General features: G+C 39.7%; 1 protein-coding gene across 3 annotated transcripts in view; it reads left to right on the top strand.

The window, feature by feature from the left end:
- The window catches only part of akap9 (A kinase (PRKA) anchor protein 9), a 65,565-nt gene that overhangs the window by 21,992 nt on the left and 19,151 nt on the right, over positions 1-24,422 (top strand). For 2 of the 3 annotated variants that reach the window (XM_080046074.1, XM_080046072.1), the window contains exons 9-26: positions 318-383; positions 3,119-3,266; positions 3,477-3,547; positions 3,646-3,766; positions 3,990-4,087; positions 4,327-4,432; positions 4,847-5,081; positions 5,937-5,991; positions 6,910-7,218; positions 7,688-7,966; positions 9,862-9,974; positions 10,272-10,468; positions 12,163-12,371; positions 16,791-16,953; positions 19,180-19,274; positions 19,702-19,819; positions 20,723-20,761; positions 21,682-21,914. In XM_080046074.1, the coding sequence (XP_079902200.1) occupies positions 318-383; positions 3,119-3,266; positions 3,477-3,547; positions 3,646-3,766; positions 3,990-4,087; positions 4,327-4,432; positions 4,847-5,081; positions 5,937-5,991; positions 6,910-7,218; positions 7,688-7,966; positions 9,862-9,974; positions 10,272-10,468; positions 12,163-12,371; positions 16,791-16,953; positions 19,180-19,274; positions 19,702-19,819; positions 20,723-20,761; positions 21,682-21,914 (2,655 nt within the window). The remainder of the gene's footprint in view (positions 1-317; positions 384-3,118; positions 3,267-3,476; positions 3,548-3,645; positions 3,767-3,989; positions 4,088-4,326; positions 4,433-4,846; positions 5,082-5,936; positions 5,992-6,909; positions 7,219-7,687; positions 7,967-9,861; positions 9,975-10,271; positions 10,469-12,162; positions 12,372-16,790; positions 16,954-19,179; positions 19,275-19,701; positions 19,820-20,722; positions 20,762-21,681; positions 21,915-24,422) is intronic. The other variant, XM_080046073.1, reaches the window with a different exon arrangement.

Genomic DNA, 24,422 nt, shown 5'->3' with positions numbered 1-24,422 from the left:
AGGTATTTTCTAATGCAGTTATGTGTTTAGTCAAACACACAGTCACCAAGTTCTTATAATGCAGTTAGAATATCTTAACCCTCCAAATATAATTGAAGTAAAGGCAAACTAGATGATCTTCAGTCCTTTTGTTGTATAATATAGCTGATTATTGGAAAAATTATAGTGTTTCTGCACTTACTGTCTATTTACTTTCTGCTCCCCCCCAGGAAGTGATGGTGCATCTTGTCTGTCTGTCCATCATTGTCATATTTTTCTACATTTTTTCTTTAATTTTTAAGAAATTACAATCTTTTTCTTTTGCTTGTTTTTTTTAGGTGAGCCGACATGGGACGGGACATCACACAGAGCTTGTCATGGATGAGGAAAAGACTAATGATCATGTAAATGTCACTTAAGCTCACATCCTGCCTTTTGATTTTCAGTGTCAGTAGATGCTGTGATACATCATACACTGCGGTGTATCACTGAATAAATAGGTGCTTCTACAGCTGAAATACAATCTGTTTTCTTATCTGAAAAATCCTTATATTGGACTCTCTTTAGTGCAAAAACATGTTTTCTCCAAGATTTCTCCCTTCCGTCTGAGGAATATCACGTGTTCATTATTACATGCGTGTTCCTGAGATGTTGTTCATTTGTAGTATCAGCATGCAATGATAGTACTGACAATAATAAAGAGGGAAGAAGTTTGAGAGGGAGTCAATTAGGGCTGGCCCGAATTATTCGAATACTTGTTTGGAAAATTAGTATTCGGAGCTTAAATTAGTATTCGGAGCTTGGTTTTTTTTTTTTTTTTTTTTTTTATATATACACTCAACAAAAATATAAACGCAACACTTTTGTTTTTGCTCCCATTTTTCATGAGATGGACTTAAAGATCTAAAATTCATTCCAGATACACAATTGTACCATTTCTCTCAAACATTGTTCACAAATCTGTCTAAATGTGTGATAGTGAGCACTTCTGCTTTGCTGAGATAATCTATCCCACCTCACAGGTGTGCCACATCAAGATGCTGATCTGACATCATGATTAGTGCACAGGTGTGCCTTAGACTGTCCACAATAAAAGGCCACCCTGAAATGTGCAGTTTTGTCTCACAGCAAAATGCCACAGATGCCACAAGCATTGAGGGAGTGTGCAATTGGCATGCTGACAGCAGGAATGTCAACCAGATCTGTTGCTCGTGCATTGAATGTTCATTTCTCCACCATAAGCCGTCTCCAGCAACTTCGCACAGCCATTGAAGAGGAGTGGACCAACATTCCACAGGCCACAATTGACAATCTGATAAACTCTATGCGAAGAAGATGTGTTGCACTGCATGAGGCAAATGGTGGTCACACCAGATACTGACTGGTTCTGAGTCCCCAGACCCCCAATAAAGCAAAAAAATGCACATTTGAGAGTGGCCTTTCATTGTGGACAGTCTAAGGCACACCTGTGCACTAATCATGATGTCAGATCAGCATCTTGATGTGGCACACCTGTGAGGTGGGATGGATTATCTCAGCAAAGCAGAAGTGCTCACTATCACACATTTAGACAGATTTGTGAACAATGTTTGAGAGAAATGGTACAATTGTGTATCTGGAATGAATTTTAGATCTTTAAGTCCATCTCATGAAAAATGGGAGCAAAAACAAAAGTGTTGCGTTTATATTTTTGTTGAGTGTATATATATATTTATTTATTTATTTTTTATTTTTCAATTTTTTTTTTTGCAAGAAGCTAGTACTGCAATATAATGTCATCAAATAATTTTATATTTGGATATAAAAGTTAGTAATATTGTAGTAGTAGTAGTAGTAGTATTGCTCATTTAGGAGGATATTACATCACTAAGTGTCATAGCGCATCCATTACTTCACCTCCGAGCGCGTAAATCTTCAACAAAATATGCAGATAATGTCGAAATCGGTTCCAGGGAGTATATAGGGATTGTTAATGTTTTTTTTTTTTTTGTTTTTTTTTTTTATGTTGCTTTTGATAGTGTGTTTTTCTGGAACGAATATTCGCTCGGAAAAACCAACGAATATTCAAAGCCTGAAAAATGGCATTCGGGCCAGCCCTAGAGTCAATTGTTGAAAACGTCTTTCTAAGCGTGTCATGATTTCACACAGTGAGGTTTAACACAGGAGGATCCTTGACAGTGCCCCGAGACAGCTGTCGGATTGAAAGAAATTCCCTGCAGCGAAGAGAACTGTTTACGCGCTGCAGAGGAGGGCAAACTATCTGTACTTTACTTGACTCGTGTGGACCACTTGTGAATTACATTCCTACTAAAAAAAATTCTAGATATGTGAAAGTAAATGAATGACACAAATGATCTTAAATCACTTCTATGTGTTATCTTATAATAAATCTGCAGCAGTGGTTCCTGCACGACTGCTAAGTAATGTTATTTTAGTAATTTCCCTTTTAGTAATGGTTATGATTTTGAGTAAACTTTTCATCGCAGAAGTAATTATATTGTTGTTTGTTGCTATGCGTGTAGCAGCGGCACAACACAGCTTCAAATTGTTTGTCAGGCACCGTCCGTCTCTCCGTCTGCATGTTTCAAGCAGCAACATCTGAGCAATTTGAGGTTTGAAAGGACTCTTATGCTGTCAGACCCAGTGCGGATGAGAAGATTGTCTCATAAACAAAGCCTTTCAAATACAGCCTAATTAACATGTAGAGTGCAATTTAAAAACATCTCGCATCAAAGGTGACAGAATCACTATTTCATAATTATGTAACCGTATCAAATTTGTGCTAATGCATAATGCATAAAAAGAGGAGGAGGCCTTTTGTTCTCGGTTACACAAGTGATAATAGACGACCTCTCATCCTGAACACAGGTGGGCATAAAAATAGGATTGGTAGGATAATGTTTTATAATCATTTATCTCCCCTGATTATTAAACAGATGTAGTATGCAGCATCAATTAATATATGATAAATTATAGGTAAACTTTTTTAAATGTTCCAATAGTTTTAGTACATCATTTTGTTGTGTCACTCATAGATATCTTGTTGAAAGTCTTTTAGAAATACTAAGACAAACACTCCCAATATAAACTCAAATCAGAAAATGTGTTAACGTGATGTTTTAATTCCCCTGTGTTTAAGGGTGAGTGCAGGCTGCAGATGGAGGCCCAGCGCATCAGCCTGTCTCAGATCCACGCTGCCCAATTGGAGCTGCTTCAGGAGGATAAGGGCGCACGCACACACTCTATGGGGCTAAATTTGCCGAACCCGGAAGATCACGTTGACCGGGGTGTGTAGATGTGTAGACAGTTTTTCTTTTGTGTGCATTTGTGTTTGTGGCAAAGCAGCGGTCCCCTCCTCAAGAGAGGCTTCTGATTCATCATTCATAATGGATGAAAAAAGATGTATCTAGCTTTGACAGCTCATGACTTTGTCAGAGGTTGTGTTTGACATATTAAACTTGAATCGAATTACTATTTCTTGCTTATCTGTATTTCAGATTATCCAAAAATCTTCAAATACCACAACATGTTACAAGCTGTGTCGGAGGAATGCAGTGAGATCATTCAGGTTATTATTGAAGACAAATTCTAAAATAATTTAATCAATGAATCGATGTTGCCAAGTTAACTTGGCATTTTCCATGTCTCTGTCTGCACCGTGTTCAGTGTTTTCGAAAGGCATTTGGAGAGGAGTTCTTGGAGAATGTTGATGCAGCGAGCCTGATGCCCCCTTCAGCTGAAAGTCCAGAAACTAGTGAATGCACCTCTATTGTAATGGAGGCCAGAGGTAATTTGTCTCGTCAGTGAAACTATTAATTACACTTTAAAAAAAATATTAAATATAGTGTATTTCCGGTGTAAGTAACACTATTGGCCATTTTTTTTAAATAAAGAAATTGGCTTATATTTCCACAAATTCAAATAGATTAAAATCATTACATTTTTCTCAATTGAGATCATTAAAATGTAATCTAATTTTTTTTTTTAACAAATTGCCTTCTCCTATGCAGAGCTCTACAGAGATCTCCAGCAGGTAAGGGAGAGGATCGAGCAGGAACATCTTCGACTGTCACAGCTCCAGGTTCTGTTGAGAGCTGATGGGAATAAGGTAAAAACTACACTACATGCTGGTTTTGAGTATGTTGTCAGTTCACGTTTCCTAAATAACAGAGACTCATGTACACTTTGTCAATGTGTATACAAAAAAAAATATATACTTTTGATTTTTGAGGCATTGTGTATGAATGTATGCAACGTATACAAACAGTTGTCCACCAGATATTGTATGTAGTGTGAAATTTGCTGACTAAAGAATCAGAAACACACTAATATCTGTTGGTCTCCTAGATGATGGAACTGCAGACAGCATACGATGAGCTGAAGAGCAGCAGCGAGAAGCAGATCTCAGAGCTGTGTTTGCAAGTTGCCAGCTTCAGGAGCTCCACAAACAAAGGTAAATGTGGAGAAATGAAAACATTTCAATATTTTGTAGTGTTTTTCTGTGTTCTCAAGCCGATCACTATTAAGCCATAATGATAACTATAAGTAACGGCCACTCACTTTGTGTAGTACATCTTTACATCTGTGGTCAATAGCGAACACAAGTCAAACTGCATGATTCAAATAAGTCATACTTCACTAAAGACCTTCAACAGCAAAAAAAAAACGTGCACAAAATTGATTTTCATTATTCAGTTTTTTTTCTCGGTTATTTGCTCAGTTTTCACTAGAGGCTGTTGTTTGTTGCCTCAGTGACCAGTTTTCCCCAACAGGAACATTAAAGTTTCATCCAATTCATTCTAATCTTAAAACACGATCCAGTTGAGCATATTGCGTTTCACATTTCACTCCTCTCTTTGTCGGTTAGATCTGGCGGTTCGGGCTGTTGCTCCATCTATCGGCCTCACTGAGGAAGTACAGAGGCTGAGGGCCGAGGAGCAGCAGAAGAAGCTGCAGCTGGAGGAGAGTCACAGACAAGAGATGGAGCGTCTCAGATCTCACTACCAGCAGCAGGCAGCCGAGACCGAGGAGCGCTACATCACCCAGCTGCTCGTACTACAGCAGCGGCTACAGGAGGTCACGGGAGATCAGACCCACTTCAGGTGGTGACACTGCAAATATAAATGAATTCTTTCTTTACATTTTTTCTATTGAAAATAAATATGCACAATTAAAGGTACGGCATATCTCACCGTATCAAATGAATACAAAGGCCATCATTTCTGCCTTTTTTTTATTTATTTTATTTTGAGATATTTCCAACAACTTTAGAAGCACCCATACACATAACTTGTGTTTAAAAGTTTTTCTTCACTTATTGACAGTTACAGTGCCTGTGTAATGAGAACATCAGACTGAGCAACATGATCTTATACTGATAATGTCTAATAAAAGCTGTTCTGTACATCGTGTGTAGCATGTGAAAGCCACCTGACCCACTTCAGTTGACGACAACAGTTTAACCCATGACATATTCACTGAATATGCTGTTCTGAATTTGACCTTTTTAAGCATGCAAAATCCATTAAGTGCCAAGAGTATGTGTATCACCAGTTGCTCACCTAATACAAATATGCTGGGTTAGAGCAAAATTACATATTTCCACTCAATGTAAGCCCGTATTGTTAACTGTGTTTTTTGTACATTTGGAATTCATATGTCACTGTTAATGTCTGTTAATAACACAGAAATATTTAGACTTATATGTAGGCTCTTGATTTTAGTTTTTTACTTGACTGATATGAAAGCAGTTTGGCATCTCTCATTCATCATATCGCTGTCAGATTTGTTGTCAATGGCATTCTAGTATTTTTCATGGTCTTTATGGGTACTTTTTTTTTTAAATACCATTTTTATCAACCCTAAAAAGATAGAAATAAAGCTCTTGTGGCTAACACTATTGAGGCTGTAGAACAAATGATTTTAACATCACCTTTTTTCTCTTTCTGCCTGTCCAGTGTCCCTGAGTCCAGCTCTGAGACGATGGAGCAGCACGGAGAGGAACCACTAAAGGTTTGGCAGCAATATTTTACCATCATCTGAATCTTCCGTGTCACAGGCATCACATCTTACTCCAAGCTGAAACGTGTACATGCATTAAGGCTCTATGACATTAGGGCGGGCAGGAGGGAGGCAGACGCAGCCTTTAGGCAATAACGTGCCCTAAATCCCCGGCTTTGCCCCAGAAGAAGCATCATCAACGGCCCTACGTCTTAACGATTTAAAAGGGTCGGACGTTATATAATCTGCCATTTTAGCGATTTTGCTCGTGAACCAAGAGGACTTACTCTAGTGTTTGTCGGCCGCTTGAAAGGAGGATTCTTTCTCGCGTGAATGAGCTGCTCTCCATTTACCCATCCATCTCTCTCACTCACATCTCCTCCAACTTCCATCGTGTCTTAGTTTGTCTGTATCCGCGTCCAGTCTCATAGTTCCAGCAGCACATATAGTTGTGAGTCTTACACCCTCATGCAGAGATCAGAGGGGAAGATGGGAGAGTCGAAGATTGAGAGAAACACAGGGGGAGCGAGAACGGGAGCTGAGAAGAAATTGTCCGAGATAAACTTTAAAACACTGTGTGTTTAGATTGGAAATGTTAGTCTTTAGGCGGGTGGTACTGCTGACGAAGCTTGAATGACTGTGAAACAAACAAGACAGGGATTCATCCCAGGACAGAGTGGTAGTGTGTTAATGTTATGCAGAACATTTCTTAATCGCCTTATAATCCCTGGGGGGCGAAGAGAACAAAACAGTGTATTTTATAACGGTCTAAGGGTGGGTGGGGTTTAGCCACAGTAAAGAGGACGCATTTGTTTCAGGAACAGTCCTGAGGAACTTTGTTTTATAACTTTTTTTATCTTCTTCATTGAAACACTCTCCAGCTACTGTTACCTGATACGTTAGTTTTCATTCTATAATAACGTATCGCAGGACCTAGGCGAGATGGAGTTGTCAGAGGGAGGTGTGGAGCTGCGCTGGACTGCCGGGTCTGCGGGCCTGACGACACAGCTCCAGGCACTGAGGAAAGCTCTCTACCACAAGTATGTCCAAGAAGTGAGCGCCCTTAAAGAGCAGCACAGCAGGGAGCTGAGGAGGCTGAGGGAAGAACGAGAGCGGGAGAGGAGAAGAGACGAGAGAGGAGAGAAGGAGCTCAACGGTGTCAACGGCCTCGGGGCAGCAGAGCAAGTCACGCTGGAAGAGAGACAAGACTGGGAGAGAGTGGAGGAAGAAGTGGCCAAGGTAGGAGACGATGTGTTTTATATTTTTCTAGTTAGTATCAATAAAACTAATAATAGAAGACACATGCAGTACGTTTAATTGATAGGAAAGGATAAGGTTTGAGAAGGCAGGTCTGACAAAATTACCTAAAGATGCTACAAGGCTCTCGGCAAACAACATTTTCTACTTTCATCTGATGTTTCATAGACCAAACAATCAAGCCGGTTATTTGAGAAAAATAGGGAGCAGAATAGTCTTTAATGAAAATGAGCGCTAGATACAGTACATTAATTTTATCTATTATCTATGGAAAAACCTGTTTGAATGGGGAAACACAAATAACAGGGAAGAATCACTGAGTCATTCTAAAACATGTGATCCCAGAATTGCTAATAATATTGATTCTGCACTCTCCGATCTCTGTGTCTCTGTATCAAACGCAGTCCTATGACACATTATATATTTTTTTGGATCCATATTTTCCGACCAGGCAATAGTTCAGATGTCCGTGGAGTTTGCGCAGCAGACGGAGCGGGCTCGGATCAACAAGCGTGCCGGCCAGAGGAGCGCCTCCATGCAGACCCAGTCGGATGAAGGGAGGGTGGAGGAGAGGGAGACGATAGAGGAGCAGTCTGCCAGGGCTTCTCTCACCTCGGGTGCCTGGCTGGAGGAAGTGGAGAAGGAGAGACTGGAGAGGGAGCTGGAGGAGAGGAACGCAGAGATCCTAAAGTTAAAAGAGGAGCTGCAGAAAACCGAATCAGGACCCGAGGTCAGAGACTGAGCCGTCTAACCGCACTCCACACATTTTATTCATTTCATCTGTGACAATGCATTACTGCCGTGTCATTCATTTTCAGATGCACTGTGTCGCACTGCAGGTGTTGCATCGATTACTCACTCATTGATTTGTGAATGCCCAAACTGATATTAATATTATTTTCCCTGGCTTTTTACCTGCTCACTGTGGTTTTGTTTTAACCAAATCATGGACTCAAGGTTACTTTAACCTTATTTGTTTATTGTTGTTAATTAAACCAGTTTAACTTGTTGTGTTTGAGCAGAAATATGCAGCTACTTGTTTTTTTTCCACTCTTTCTACATGCTTGGAAACAGTTATCATAAAAATCATACATTACCACTACCCGTAGTTTATCTCACAACCACTTTACATGATTTAACAGGAAGAGTGTATGTTCATACTGTATAGACTGTCAGAATATAAAAATGTTGATTCTCAATCGTGCACGCTTCCTCATATACTGCGTGCTCTGGTTTCCTCAGGTTGAGTTGGGATTATTATTTTAAATCATTCCTCGTGTCTTGAAGAGCTAATCCCAGGGCCTGCTAGGCTTTCACTAACCATTTATTGCATGATTAGGCTTTAACTGTATGATAGCAGCGGCTGTCAGGTTCAGTTTATTTTGTGAGAGGGGTTGCTCCGCTCTTGGAAGTGCTTCAGTAAGAAAAGAAAAGTTCCTAAACTTCGGTAATTGGCTCAGATGAGTTTTAATGATGCCTCAGTACTTTATTGGCAACACTCATTTGACTTTTACATTCATTATGTGATTTCCTCCTAAATGTCCCTGAATGGTCTCATTTTGGTAAAAACTAGAACCAGCAGATACCAAGGTGAACATTGCAGAGTTGATTCATAGAACATAAACAGGGAAGGTTGATAAACCTAACATAGAAAGCAACATGGATGTTTCATTAAAACTTATAGCTTATATTTTTGACAAAATTCAAACTTTTTCTAGACCCAAAAAGATATGGATGAAGCTGTTTTAGCTTGTAACTTCTGACAGTTTAGGTTCTCAAGTTTACAAAACAAGTTATGAAACATTAATTATTTTTAAGAGGTGGTGTTTTTAGAACATCAGTTTAAAGCAATAAATTATTTTCTTTAGCGAATCTTCTCTTTTTTATTGTAAAAATGTCAATATGCTAATGCTTAATTCCAATTTACTTTGTTCTGTAACTTTAAATCTGTTCAAACATATAAAAGGAAATATAAAGAATTAGCATATTACGTATGTAAATTGTGATGGAATAAGCACAAGAAACATATTTTATTATAATGAAAATCCAATGCTATATTACCACAAAAAGTGGATTAAAAAATTATTGTAAATCTGAACATTTCTGTCTGAAAAATAAATACATTCTTTAACTGTAAATTGTAAACCAGCGTCATTCAGAACATACACTCTCTGTGTAAAGTGTTCCGTTGACTGAAGTTCAGTTTCAGGCTCACTCATTTACTCTTCCTGCACAGTGCAGTGTCTGGGAGTGAAGCTACTTGAGAAGCAGAGCTGCATTTGCTCTGTTCTCCCAGCAGGTGGAGCTTTCGCCTCTGCCAGTCTCTTTGCCTCAGGTGCACCTGTTGCTATAGCAGCACAAAGATAGCAGTGTTTCTCTCGGCTCCAAGGGATTCAGTAGTGCGTCTTTGTGTTTGTGTGTGCGTCTATGTGCTCGTTAAAAAAAAGGGCAGTGTGTCTATGTGAGCCTCGCTGCGCCTTATTTGAATTCACTTTCCCTAATGGTCATGGTCACACATGCTGTCACTCTGTCGTTTGCTGTCCAGAGTTTTCAGGAGTCTGTTTATCCAACTACAACTTTGCAATGACTGGGCTGCTGTCTGTGTTTTCTCTCCTGCCCGTCCAGGCCTTGAAGAAGAGACATGACAGTCAAGAAGAAGTTCAGGAAGAGGAAGATCCGGGTGGGTCGGAAACTGGAGGCAAATTGACATTGCGTGAAGATGGAGGGAGCTCTGAAAGGTATCATAACAAAAGCTTAAGTCACACTGTTCCCTAACAAATCATATAAGCATTGTATAGCGTTCTTCCTTCATGATAACCTTTCTGTTTGTGTTGAACTATATAAATCAGAGAGAGACTCAAATATTATTTCCAATAAATGTTTGGTTTTATGGTAATAACGTTTTTAGCCTTTTAGGTAATAGCCTTTCTTTTTCGCCATCCGTCATTATCTTTTTGCATAGCAGTACAAACGCTCAGGGTAAGAAGCTTCTTCATACCGTTTCTTTTGACATATTCTGTTTTTGCTTCTTTCAGAAATGTCTTGCGAAAAGCCAACGAGAAACTTACTCAGGTGCTAGTCGACGTCCTGAAGACTACAGCAGCGGCGGAGGAAACGATAAGCCTCCACATGCAGAGTCTGTGTGCCGCCTCCAGTGATGGGCAGCAGGAGACCGCGCCCCCCTCCACCGGGCAGAGGGTTGACACGGAGCCCGTCAGACCTTATGCTGCAGGCAAGTAGCATCAGGTCTAAGGATTAGTTCAGTGTAAATGCTGGTGTCTGTGTTTGGGCAACAGGTTCAACAGTCCACCCACCTCAATATGTTGATTCAGATATTGGTAGATAGCTGGAGGTGAGATTTTTGAAGTTTAGCAAGCAAGCAACAGGGAAGGCATCAGAAAATGTACAGTGTAACCATGTTTATGCTCACTATACAAAGCATTAGAGAGAACTTTAAAAATATTTCTGTGCCCTGCAACAAAGAGGGGATCCTCCTCTCTTCTTCACCATCAGTTAGTCAACAATATGTTTGCTCCCATACGGTTGTCACACACTAATTCTTCTTCATCAGATGCAAATAACAGCATGAAGAGTTTGTCCTGTTGTCCAGTTGTCAGCTTTAACAGTCCTTTGAATGGTTCAGTGTAACTAAGGGTTGTGACTCCGCGGGAGCTTAAGATAACAAAGTCTCATGTAAACACGCAAATCTTTATACTTAGCACCTTTAACTTAAACTGCTTTCTGCTACAGACTTTACAGTATGAAATCTATAAATAGATATCAATTCAATATTAGGGAGAACAAGTGTTGCCCAGTTACAATAACTTCTCACCCATTTACTCTTTTCTCATAAATTGAAGTAACTTTTTGATACTTGGTCGATGGTAACTGCTGGTTTAATCACGTGCATGCAGCATTCAAATTATGGTTGGTGCTCTTTAAGTTTCATTCCTGTTTGATAATTTGAATGTGAAGGGAACACTGCGCTTTATCTAATCATATTTTATGTAAATAACTTTCAAATGACGTTCAGCATAGATACCTTGGTCAAACACACAAAACAACCAAATATGGTGGTGTGATTGTAGTGTTCTCTTTCACTTCATGCCACAGAACTGTACTACTAATAGAGATACTACAGGACTGTAGGTGTATTGCGCTTGGTACATTTTGTTTATAATGTTTGAGGGTTTTTTACCTCAAATAATTTCTTCCATAATATCGGTGGTTGTATGTACAGTAACTAATTATATTTGTCCATAAAAACACAATTTACAAATTGCGATGGTTAGACTGAATAAAACTCAAGAACAACACCCAATAACCATACTGTTGTCAGCATAACAACTTGATTTGCCTCTATGATTTTAAACCTCCTCTGCTCAACCTGTGTGACTGCATGTCAATATTGTTAATTAATAATATAAAGAATGTAATGCAGTGCAAAGTTTGACCTATAGTGCTTGCTGCTGCTGTTATGATATTCCTCTGAGGATGTCTGAGTGTGGTTACACAGTTGAATAACTAATGGCTGATTATGTCATTTAAACTAGCTTAAAGGCACAACTGTGTCAGGGCAGTGCCAGTGTACTCATTTGAACTGGATTATGCATGCTCCTGTACCCATATTATGGGCTTGTATTAAGCCCTGCATTGCATCCAGTTGTACTTGTACTACACCAAGCATTACACCAATGTATTTTGTCATAGGAGCTTGACATGGTTTTGATTAGCTAAATATTTACTGTTCCAGCAGCATCGTCCATGGCTTTGCTGATTTGTTCTCTTGTAGCATCTTGGTTTATTTAACTCAAGACAGAGCATGCAGAACATCTGCACGCTTCTAATGGAAGCTGTAATAGACCTATTGGTCACAAATAAATGACTGTGTAATAAGGTATGTGTGTGATATGTTTCTCTCTACAGAGAGCGAGTTCAGCACAGGCGATGTGAGTTTGTGGTCCCAGGAGACGGAGTCTGGCGAGGGTCTGGAGGTGTCCCAGCAGATGATGGAAAGCCTGCTGCTTGGGGCGGGGGCACAGCTGGAGAACGAGGAATATCTGAGGGGCATCAGCAGCCGACTTCAAACTGCTCTGGAGAAAATGCTGATGACCATCTCCGACACCAGTAACCAGGTACAAACTGAACACTTTTTTTTTTTAAATAAAAATAACATATAATCAAGTAGAATAAAGTGAAACAAAATGGCTATGTGGCTAGGCATGATTCACTGTAAGGTATTAAAACAATAAATAGTTTGTAAATGCATGTCTTTCAATAGTTTACATTAGTGACAATGCCAAAGGTACGTCTCTGTATCAAAGCAAAACAATTACTTTAGTTAACAGAACGTAAACATGTCTTTACACCTTTGTATCATAAATATATATATTTATTCCTTACTGTTAAATGCATCAGTAGTAAATGTTTTGGGGAAAAAAGTTTATTCCCTTTCTTGCAGAGAGTGAAATCAATCAATTATTAATGCCAATTCACTGTTTTAAACTTCTTCTTGACAAAGAAAAACATACATATTTCATTTAAATTAAAATTAAGTTGAAAAGGTACCAGACTTACAAAGGTTTTGATAATATAATCAAAGAACAACTTCACCAGTCTGAGAATCTAACCAAACATTTGATGCCAACTTTCAATACCTCAATGCTATTCAATAAAACCAATCTCTTGTTTATAGTCCTTTCTCAGGTGAAATGGGCTCTTTGCAGGTTGAGATTTCAGAAAAAAACCTTCATGAACAGTCCTCTGTGTGTGCGTGCCTAAGGTTACCAATAAAAAGAAAGCTCTAGTCACACATTTGGGCTTTGTCAAAACATTTAAATACACACACTCAACACAGTTAACCCCCACTGTGAGTTTCTACGCCTGTTCACGGAGGCATAATGGGGGATGAGACTGCAGAATTCGGCTGACAACAATGTTGGCCTGTCTAGAATTCACACACAAAAGAGCTGCCTCATTCCCAATGGTTGCCTATAGATACGAGCTGTATTTACACTGAGCTTTTGTCTGGTCCATCAGCCTAACATAGTCTGTTCTGAAAATTCAACTCCACCCTCCATAACACACCCCCTCCCCCCCTTGGAGTTGTAGTCCATAGTAGTGCTCCCGCTGTGTGTCCAGTGTCAGCCCACAGGGATGGGGGCCAGTTTATCTAGGCCAATGTGTGTATTACTATAACTGACTGCGCAGCACATCTTCCCTTTGGCTGCAATTCAGGCATTACTCATGCTAGGATGGGTTTTTATCTTGGCAATCTAAAAATACCTTTAAATACATTTCAGCCCCAGAATCACTGTTGTTCCTGCATCCATCTACTTAACTGCGCATGTTGGTTGAACGTTTTGTAATAAATTATTTGGGTGTTTTTTTTTCAGTTTCAGTATTTTGATTGCAATACACCCACTCTCTACCATTTTCTCCATGTTTTTGTTTTAAACTTAATTTATCTTGTATAATAGAAAATTATCTGAGTAATGATTTGTACCACAGTGGGGTAATTGTGCCTTTCTTTGCTATTTTCTGACATTTTATAAACCAAAACCAGTAAATAAAATCCTTAAAGAATAAAATAATTGTTAGTAGACCCACTGTAGTTTTTACAAACAGATTACATGTTTTCATAGTTTATGTCTCCACCAAGTACACACGATTAACAGCACAATAAACTTGTAATCAGCAGAGCTTCTAATGGTTTGTTCAATGGTTTTCTTGCTGCTATTGATCTGTTATACATTAGTCTTGTCAGTGAGCGGTGCTGGATCACCGAGGTCTTGCCTGTGAAGCATCGTTGTAAACAGAGATTGATGTAACAAGGCCGGTCAAGAATGTTAAGTGTCTTTGTTAAACTACTGCTGTAAATTATTTGCCCGGAGAATACGTTTTGCTCAGTCACTTCTTACCTGCCGGTGAGACGCCTCAGTGAGAAATAGTTCATGTGCAGTGAGTATGACAGAGACAGTAGGTGGGAAGGAAAGGCGGAGTGTCAGAGCAACTTAATTGCTTTCTTTCTGTGGTTACATAGGGAGGGAATCCGGTTCAACAACTTTTTGTGGGAAGGGCATGTGTTGTCTGTGAGTTATTTGTGATCTATTTGCAAACTTACCTGGCCCACTGGCTCTAATGATTTAAGCCACACCTGCTCCCCTCCCACTTTTGCTGAACATTATCCTGCTGTGTGCGATCAATGTAGGAAGTGGAAGACAAGCCCTCTCTTCCTGAGAGGTGAAAACTGTCCTAGAAGAATGAGATTTAATCTTTTTTTCCTCCATTTTTAAAGCACGTGGGTAGACAGAGGCAAAGTGAGTGTAGGATAGTGACAGTAGCCTGCCTGGGGTAAGTAAACCTTGCCTGACAGGAGAGACATCCGGCTCCAGTGAGTAATATTATGGTGTGATGAAGGGGGCATGCGTGGAAAGGGAATGTCATGAATCCTAGAAGGAAGTAAAAAAATGAAACGGACTTCAGACACGAACGCTGTCGTTTCACCCTCTGCTGGCTACCACTCGGACTAAACAATTTAAAGGGGGGCCCCTGGGAGGCTTCCCTGCAGGTCGGGGTTGCTACGGCGGCATAGTATTGTTAATGAATCTCCGGGGAGAGGGAGAGAGAGACCAGAGAGGGAGAGGAGAGCAAGCCGGAGCAGACGTGGGGGTGTGAGCTTGACACAGCGGCATGATATGGTTTCACTCTGAAGAAAGAAGGTCAGGGAGAACAGACAGAGGTCTTCAAAGAGGACGCAAAGAGAAGAAATGCTGGCCTTTGTGTTTCCACACCTCCTGTGGTCATGTCCAGGAATGCCTTTTAAGCTGCTGCAAAGAGATGAGACTTCCACCTGCTGCCCAAGATGACAGTTTTTGGTTGGACCAGAAAACTCTCACCGATTGCCTGAATGTTCCTCTCACACAATATTTACCTGGAGCTAGTTCTACCTCCAGCAGGCAGAATGTAATTGAGATGACGTGAAAGTCACCCTTTGCCGTTTTTGTTTACTCTTCTTGTGTGCATGGGAGACACATAGACACTGTTGCTTGGAGCTATCCACAACATAGCTCACTCTTTCCTTTTCCCACTGGACTTTATTCTCATTTGCATTGGCGCAGCTCAGCCGATAATCATGTCAAACAGAAACCTAATTTGATGATGCCAGGAAAGAAGCTTTGGCATTAAAAAAAAAGAAAGGTTGGAAGTTCTCCGATCTTTGCCATGGAATCATATAGCACATACAGGAACGCCACTATGCAAGGCAGCAAGTGGGTGGAAGGAGAGGACCAGGATGTGTACGAGGTGGAATCCCGTGTACCCCTTCCCAGACCTTTTCCACTATGCACCGTCTTGAACGACAAAAATGCCGTGGTGGTGCACACCACAATCTCGCATGTCGCTCACAAGGCTAATGGTCACCTTCTTAAGGTTGTCTCCAGAATTTCCCTGCCCACTCCTCCTTATACAGTAAGTTTACAACCACAACCGTTTTTTGATATGTAGAGATTCTGTGCATTGGAGGGAGCGAACTGTACTGTTGGTTAATATTTTATAGACACACTTTCTCAGCCTTGTTTTTTATGTAGAACAGGTCTACATGCAGATGTGATGTAAGTCCATGTCATTCAACGTAGCAGCACGTCAGCTCTGTCTGAAACAGTACGTGTGAGATTATATGGCAGCGTCCCATTACCACTTCCTGGTTCCTATAACGATACAACAAGACCTTTGCTCAGGGAGATATGGAAATCTGTGGAAAGTGTCTGTGGGATGAATGTCGGCGTGCTGACGGGTTATTGCATTATGATGATTTCATAGCTGTGCCAAAAGGAAAATATGCCTTCTGTCACATGCACAGAAGGCCATAAAAAGAAATGTAATATCATAATCTCACTGCATTTTCAGTTACGTTTGCGCTTAACCTCATTTTGTTATTGACTTTTGTACAAGGATTATTTTCTTTTTTTGCAATGCCAGATGCCCGTCTCAAAAACAAAAATTATTTTAATTGATTTTATTGCCAGGTAATTTTACATATACAAGGAATTTGCTGTGGTCAGATGGTGAAGACAATACAAATATAATTAAATTAAAAATAGAGAAAATAATAATAAATAATAATTTGGGGTGAATCATCATTGGTATTCTAAAATCTAGCTCACATATTAAGTTGACAAAATCTGTTTTCCAAATGGTTTTCTGAATGGTTGAAATCAATATCTTGATATTAAAAATTATATATATTTTCATGTTAAGTATATCTAATGTTATTGTAACTGTGTGTACATTATGTTTAACATGGAACAAAAATAATGTGTAAATGGACACCATTATACACTAAACCTTTTATATGTAGAAAATAATAGTTTCAATAACTAGAGCAGTTGTAAATATATGATTAATTCAAAATGAAATAATTAAAGCAAAACAAACTGGAGCCTTCAATTCCCTTAAACTCTGCACCTACAATTTTTTACTTTCTGTTATACATTCACGTCTCAAACCCAAGAGCGAGATAATTCTGGTGATCTGTTCCCTCTCCCCCCTGTCAGCTTGAACATGCTCGGATGACCCAGACTGAACTGATGCGGGAATCCTTCCGCCACAACCAAGAGTTCAACGATCTGCTGCAGAAGCAGGAGGAGCTGCAGGAGAGGCTGACCGAGGAGGGCCGCACACGCGAACAGCTGGCTCTGGAGCTTCACCGCGCTGAAGGTGGGTTCTTCTGTCTTTTTGAACATGAAAAATATGTGTCATCAAGCTTCTGAAAGCCATCTTCTCGCATTTATTTCTCTACCGACTCTAATTGATGGTGTCACAATGTGTTTCTGTACGTCAGAATGATCACAGATAACAGAGAGCATAAGGTGCTGGAGTGAAAATGCATGTCTGCGTGTGTTAGGGGGAAGGGGGTGTTACAGGGAGTGATGGGATCAGCTGTCTGAAAGGGAGAGTAAAGGAGTGTGAGGCCATCTGGTGTGAGAAATCCACAAATTGTAATTTCCAGCCTGCCTCTGATGTGGGATTGAGCGTATGATTGCGCGTGTGCAGGTTTGTATCTGAAGGTGGAGGCATTTGTGGAGAACTAAGTGAAATCGTGAACCTTAATTCACTGGCCAGTTTTTGACATCAGTTTTAAGTGCTGTGGGAGATTTGGCTGGAGGGTGGGGGAAGCAGCAGCAGCAGCTAACTTCATGTCAGAGACAGCTGGTCCATGAGAGTCAACTGTTAGAACCACGTCCGCTCACTTCATACACTTAACCCAGTCGACTGGGCTGAATTTAGATCCCACAAACAATTTGGCAAATGTACAGAACAGTCTTTTCTCTCTCTGGCTTTGTGTCCATACCGAACAATGGTGAGTTTTAGAGATTTTCCTAATCTTTTTTTTTTTTAACTACTTAGTAGTATCCTATTATGATGTTTGTTTTCTGTAATCCTACAGAGGTGCTGAAGAACAGCAAATATTTTCTGTCAAGAAAATCCTTATAGTTTTGCAACATAAGCTATCAAAGAAAGATTGTGGCAAGCTGTAAATAAAATTGCTTTACAGAGAACTGATGCTACTAAAACTTTATTAATTTGCCTATTCTTTATTTATTTAACAGTTAACTGAATTCTCACATTTTAGAAAGAAACCTCAGAATATTTACTATTTTTACTATTACTATTTACTATTTTACTATTCCTTTTTACTACCAAATTTAATGAAACGATGAATCAGTTTTCAAAATAGTAGCTGTTTGTCTACTAATCCATGAATTGACTAATTGCTGCAGCTCTAAGAGAGTAAATGTTGATCCATGTAAGTGAGTTACAGAGCAGCTGTTCCTACCTGGTCATGTCTCATTATGCTATTTCTTCATTAGCCCATAGGGAGTGTAGCTTGTGTCTTTTGGACATCGACTTGTGCAAATGCCAAATAAGTTAAACGGATATAATTCTACTCCTATTGTGTGGATGATCCATGCAGGTAAAATCTTAGGGTGCGGCCCTTTCAAACTGGTTTTGAATGAACCCTAGAGACAGACTTTACCTGGGAAAAAAATATCCTTTCGTGATTGACAGAACGTGTTATGTTTGTGAAAACACTAAACTGGATGAAAAGTTTGCTCTTGTTGTGTTTCGACCAAGAGGAAAAAGGCTAAGCTGGACAATTTAAATGTGGAGTTATTGTCAAAGAGTAAATGTGATTATAGTTTCCCCAAGAGAGCTTTGTGTAGTTAGTGGACAGTGTTTGGCTATTAATCATGTGCATGTGATAGCTGTGTATCATAGATGGATCCCTCCTTCTGCAAACTTTACACACAGCCGTAGTTCCTGCTCCGATGTCTGAAATAATAGTTACCTCCTGACAACACTGGTGACATTTACTGTCGGCACGCCTCGTTTTAAATGACAAGCAGAGCTCACCAAATCTACATTGGCTACAAACCTTTACCTTTTAAACTGGTCTCATTCTAAGCCAAAGTTTCAATAAATGAGTAAATAATTTGTAACCAGTGTGTCGGTGTCTGCATACCTTCCATCTGGTAACTATGAACTGAATGCCATCCTGGTTCTTCATGCCTGCTGACCCGTAACACAGCGATGGAGCATTTCATTGTGTTTATGGCTCAGTCTTGCTTGTAGTTCACGTCAAGCAAAATGGGTCAGACGTGCTTAGTTGTGCTCTACTCTGCATTTGCATGCATGTCTCTGCGTGTATGTATGTGTTTGGTAGCTGTGGTGTTGTCGGTAACCTCAGATTTTTTTTATCTCGTTGTCAAGTGTGTGTGTGTGTGTGTGTCTGTGTCTGACTGGCTCTCAAAGTAATTCTTAATTATTTTGTTGTGCAGGAATAAGGAATAATGCAAAAGAAACTTCATTAGAAGGGAAATCCTGACTTGATGTTTCAGTACCGTTCATAACCTTGCCTCCCTTGCTTTTGTCCACATTCAGGTCTAATTGATGGCTACACAGACGAACGGGCAGCGGTGGATGAGCGGCTGCGTCAGAAGGAAGAACTCCAGCTGAGCCTCCAGCAAGAGCTGCAGGTGAGGCATTCCAGCTGCAGAGAGGAGATAAAATAATTACCCTTTTTTGCAAGATGGCACATGACTTTGCAACGTTTAAAGGCAGATTCTTTTGGCACAGTTCAATAATGACTCTATGAATTATCTGAACTGAAAATCTCAATTTTAATTATGTTTAGCCTCAAATTCTTGTATCATCATGTAAGCTATTGATCCAGGCTATAGCACTTAAACGTAAAGGATATAATATTCTTTATAATATTTTTGTTATCATCATTAAGTCCAAAACCAACAATAGCTTGATCCTATCATCAACTACTGTATGTCTGTGTAGCCTTTGGTAAAGCTTTGCAATTAGGTCAACATAGAATATCACCAGCTTTATCATTTAAAGTTATAGTTGAGTTTTTTGTGCCACTCTGTAACTAAATGTCGTTGCTCCCTGCAGGTGACTAGTAGCCGGTTGCAGGAGTTGGAGCAGGAGAGGCTTCAGATGCAGGAAGAGCGAGAGCTGCTGTCACGGCAACAAGACGTCATGAGGGAGCAGGCTGGGCCCCGCGAGCTTCGTACGTATACCAGAATCCCCTTATCAATAGAAATACAAAAATATACACAGATATCCAATGGCCTACTCACAGGAAGTTAACATACTTACAATTGAAAGGGGAATGTTAGGAAAATTTAAGTTGTGGTAGTTTTACTGAATAAAAAGGTTTTCATGTTTTCTTTTAACAAGGCTCAAGTTTCAAATTAAAGTTTGTATGGTAAAAGAAAGTCAAAAACTTCTCAACTGATCTAAACCTTAATTGTTTTTTGATTTTCACACAGGACAGCTAAATTCAGTGTGAATTATTAACCAATAGTCATTGTCAGCAACATGTCATACAGTAGCTGTTGTTATAAAGCTGTATAGGCCTATTGAATTATTTAGGTATTGTAGTTCTTGTTGCTCTGTCCCAATAAAAGATTATAACAGAAATGGCCGCTCCATAGTTGGGCTGCTTGGTCAGTTGCAGGAATTGAGACCACGGTTCAAAAAGTCATTAGAATATGTATTCAGTGTGAAAATGCTGAGGCTACTCTTATCTTCATTTCTTAAACACTTCCTCCCAGGAGTTGTGCCACCTGTCATACAGTACAGTTATTTGCCAAGAAGCTTGACAACAGCTCATTTTTATCTGCTAATGTTGTATCATAACCTCTGTATTATAAATAAAGGTTTCCCATGAGTACATTATCTGATTAAATGGTAAGTATCCTGAGTCTAAGGGTTTAAACAAAACGGGCTGTTTCATATTTTTCTTTCTTTTTACAGCATCCTTTCTACAGCCTTAACCTCCCACTGAGAAAACAGACACACAAGCACTGCCAATCTATCTTCATCTTTTTTTCTATTCTAAGAGTTTTCCTGTTCATGAAAAAAAAAACAAGAGCATGTTACATTCCTGTGCTTTCTTATTCTCCTGTAGGCCTAGTTGAAGCTGCAATGGTTGCAGCACCTGAAGCAGGTGTGTCCACTTTGAGCATGGCTCAGTCCTATTCTTCTCTATGTTCTTATACTTGTCCACTGTAGCCGAGCGACAGTTACATCTCTCTTACCCTGATCCAGCAACTCACCAACAAAGCTTGGAGCTTGCTTGCTATGGGCTCACAAACTCAATCACTAACCTTTGCTTCAGCTTCTTTAATTTTGATTGATTTCTGTCCTGGTTTGTCATTTTTTAAAGTCTTGGAGTCAATGTTAGCACTCATTTTAGCATGGTGAAATGAAAATAAATCTTCAGGCATTTAAATGTAGTCATTATTTCCTAATTGTCAATCATCTATGCTCTGAATCGAGGCATATTTTTCAATCCATTTATATATATATATTGTGCTTACAGCAATTCTTTGAGCACGAGAGATGATTGGCGGTTCAGGAAGTCCCTCTCCCCCCTGCCTGTAAATGCTTATTGGGCATGGATATAGCTATGTCTGGGCTGTCCACATGTTTGTTCTGTCATTTGCACTCTCTCGCCTTGTTCCTTTTGCACTAATCCTGTGGGCTTTGATCTTTGGGTAAACCGGTGTGGGTTGTTCACTGGTGGCAGCGGAAGGGCACAGAGGCATCTTGTTGGGGGATCACGTTTGTTAACATGCGGCATTCTGTTTGGGAAATCAACTGAGATGATGGAAGAGTCTGAAGTCAGCCAGATAAAGCTGTTAAAGTGACCACAACATTTCAAGTCGATGATTTTGGCAAAAATACGCATGACATCTAATCTTACACACACTCACACAGACTTCAGGCTCTTCCGTAGATTCATCTCAGCATCCTGTCCGTCACTGAATCAAACCCGAATGAATAATTAACTTAACTTCAGCCACCTTCAGTTAACAGGCGGTGATAGCTAACCACTCCCCCCTCCATCTCCTATGTATTGTTTAGACCTGTTGGATGAGACGGAGAAGCTGATGAAGGAGAAGGTGGAGGTCCAGCGTCAGGCGGAGAAGGAGAACACAGACCTCCTGAAGCAGGCAAAGATTCTGGAGGCGGAGCTTGAGGAGCAGGTCAACAAGGTGATCGAGCTGGAGCACGCCAAGAGGACGGAGACCGGAGACCTGCAGCAGCAGATCCAAGCACTGGAGAAGCAGCTGGACAAGAACAGGAGGTTCCTCGATGTAAGTGGCGAAGAGAACAAGGTCTTGTGTCTTGTAGATGTGCAGTTTGTCCGTGGCAGTTTTACTCCGTATTAAAAGTTAGGCATACCCTTGACATCAGTGACAAAAGTAATGTGTTTTTATTCCTATTATTTCCAATTTCCAGCTCTCTGATGCAATTACTAGCTGCTTTTCATCGTATTTAATCACCGCACATTAAATATTTTCGGGTTTTAGTTCAACTTTTCTTTGGCAGAAAATATTTGAATTTGAAGAATCACCTTGGGCTTAAGTAAATATTAAAATTTTCGGTCTAGTACTGACCAAACTATTCATTGATTAATCAAGGAAATGATCTGCAGATTCATGGATAATCAGTTATTTGCAGCACTGGTGATCAATATCTTATTATTAAAGGGCATAGCCATATACCTAGGGGGCAAACCCCCATTTTTTTTTTTTAAACAGACATGGAGCGTTGTAAAAGGTTGTTCACCAGAAATTATATCCAGGACCTTCCAGGATCCCAACCTGGGTGGACAACCTGGTCAACTAGCTGCTGGAAAGCTACAGCGGGCCGATAGAGCAAATCAGAACCACTGTTTAAGCGAATGGGGGTGGGCTTGTAGGGAATTTTTTAAACTTATAGATATAATTATGAAACTTTGCAAGTTGATTACTGACATTAAAACAACAACTTTTTGTATTACAGTATTTTCCAAAAAGTTTGAATAAATATGAGAAATCATCAATATCTTACTAATGATGCGTACATTTGCATATCTGCAAAGCCCCAAAATCTAGATGTTGGACAAAAGCAGGGTCAATTTGTTTTTAAATTTTGAAAACAAAATAAGTGTCCAACTGCCTGAAGCTTTTCCTAATCACAGTTCAAATTTGATCAATAACCCATATAAAATGAGTTTTTTACAAAGTTTTTTCCAAGGGAATGTCTAGCCGTTTCCTAAAATACCAGCTGGAGACTCCAAAAGGACACTTTTGGTCCATGGCACATGAAATGTAACTGTGTAAAAAATTAATTTTCTATGGTTGATCAAATTTGAACTGTGGTTAGGAAAGGCTTCAGGCAGTTGGACACTTGTTTTGTTTTCAAAATTTAAAAACAAATTGACTTTGTTTTCGTCCAACATCTAGATTTTGGGGCTTTGCAGATATGCAAATTTACGCATCATTATTAAGATATTGATGATTTTTCATATTTATTTAAACATTTTGGAAAATACTGTAATACAAAAAGTTTTTGTTTTAATGTCAGTAATCAACTGGCAATGTTTCACAATGATATCTATACGTTTAAAAAATTCCCCATTAGCCCATCCCCATTCACTTAAAGAGATCCTATTCTACTACTTTTCTGGTCTTAATTTCTTGTTAAAAACTGCTATAGAGCAAGCTGACACGAATCACATCACAAAAAACTATGTAGATTTTCGGGACACTCTTCCTCTTACCCTAGCGAGCACAGCAGTCTTTCTCTACACACTGCTTTGAGCTTCTCCCCCCTGCTGCAAACCCCACTCCGTTGTGATTGGTTACCTTCCTTCCAGCAGCGGGAGATTTTCAGGAAGGTGGGGGCATGCAGCCGGAGCTTGCCTGAACAGCATTACCATACATGGAAACATCCGGGTGCGTGACTCAAACTACCCGGAAATTTGAACAAGTTATTTCTCGACCGGCTGCCATAGTGTTTAGTGCTCTGCATAGCCACCCCAGACGGTCAGCAGGGAATACGTCGAAATGCATGTACGTAATTATTTGATACGCTAGTATGGTTAAACGTGACTATAAATCATTATAACAACGTTTATAGGTCATAAAAGTCGAAAAGTATCATAGGTCCTCTTTAAACAGTGGTTCTGATTTGCTATGTCGGTCCTCTGTAGCTTTCCAGCAGCTTGTTGACAAGGTTGTCCACCCAGGTTGTAATCGTGGAAGGTCCTAGATGTCATTTTTGGTGAACAACCTTTTACAACGCTCCATGTCCATAAAATCACTTTGCTCCTTGGGTAATAGTGGCATGTAACGAATGAACCTATTTTAAAGCTCATTACAATATGTTTCTCATTTGGTATGTAATAATGATGACCGTTTCTTGTGACTGGATATATTGTAGGAGAGACAATATTTCAGTACCTTTATGTTGTCCGCATCTTAGCAGACAAATATCTAAACAGTCACACTAATTAATACTACTAGACCAGGACAAAGAGAACTGCAAACAATCAACTTTGCTAAAGGCTAAATAATTTCATGGTTCTGGGGGTGGAAAACCTACGTCATATTTCACTCATGCTCTAATGAGCTGTGTTCCCATCGATATAATTGGTCCACTTGGCCACCAGTAGCTGGCACATAATTGTCTGGATGTGGTTTAAACGCTTCTTTCTCTATTCTGTCCTGTTGATGTCAGTTACACACAATTGTGAAATTAGCAAATTTGTATTTTTTCTAATGAAATGATTTGCCCATATACCATAGATATGTTATTCTGGTGTGTGCAGTTAAAAT

This window comes from Ammodytes marinus, assembly GCF_949987685.1.
Source record: "Ammodytes marinus genome assembly, chromosome: 17".
NCBI lineage: Eukaryota > Metazoa > Chordata > Actinopteri > Uranoscopiformes > Ammodytidae > Ammodytes > Ammodytes marinus.
This window is presented reverse-complemented; position numbering and strand designations above follow the sequence as displayed.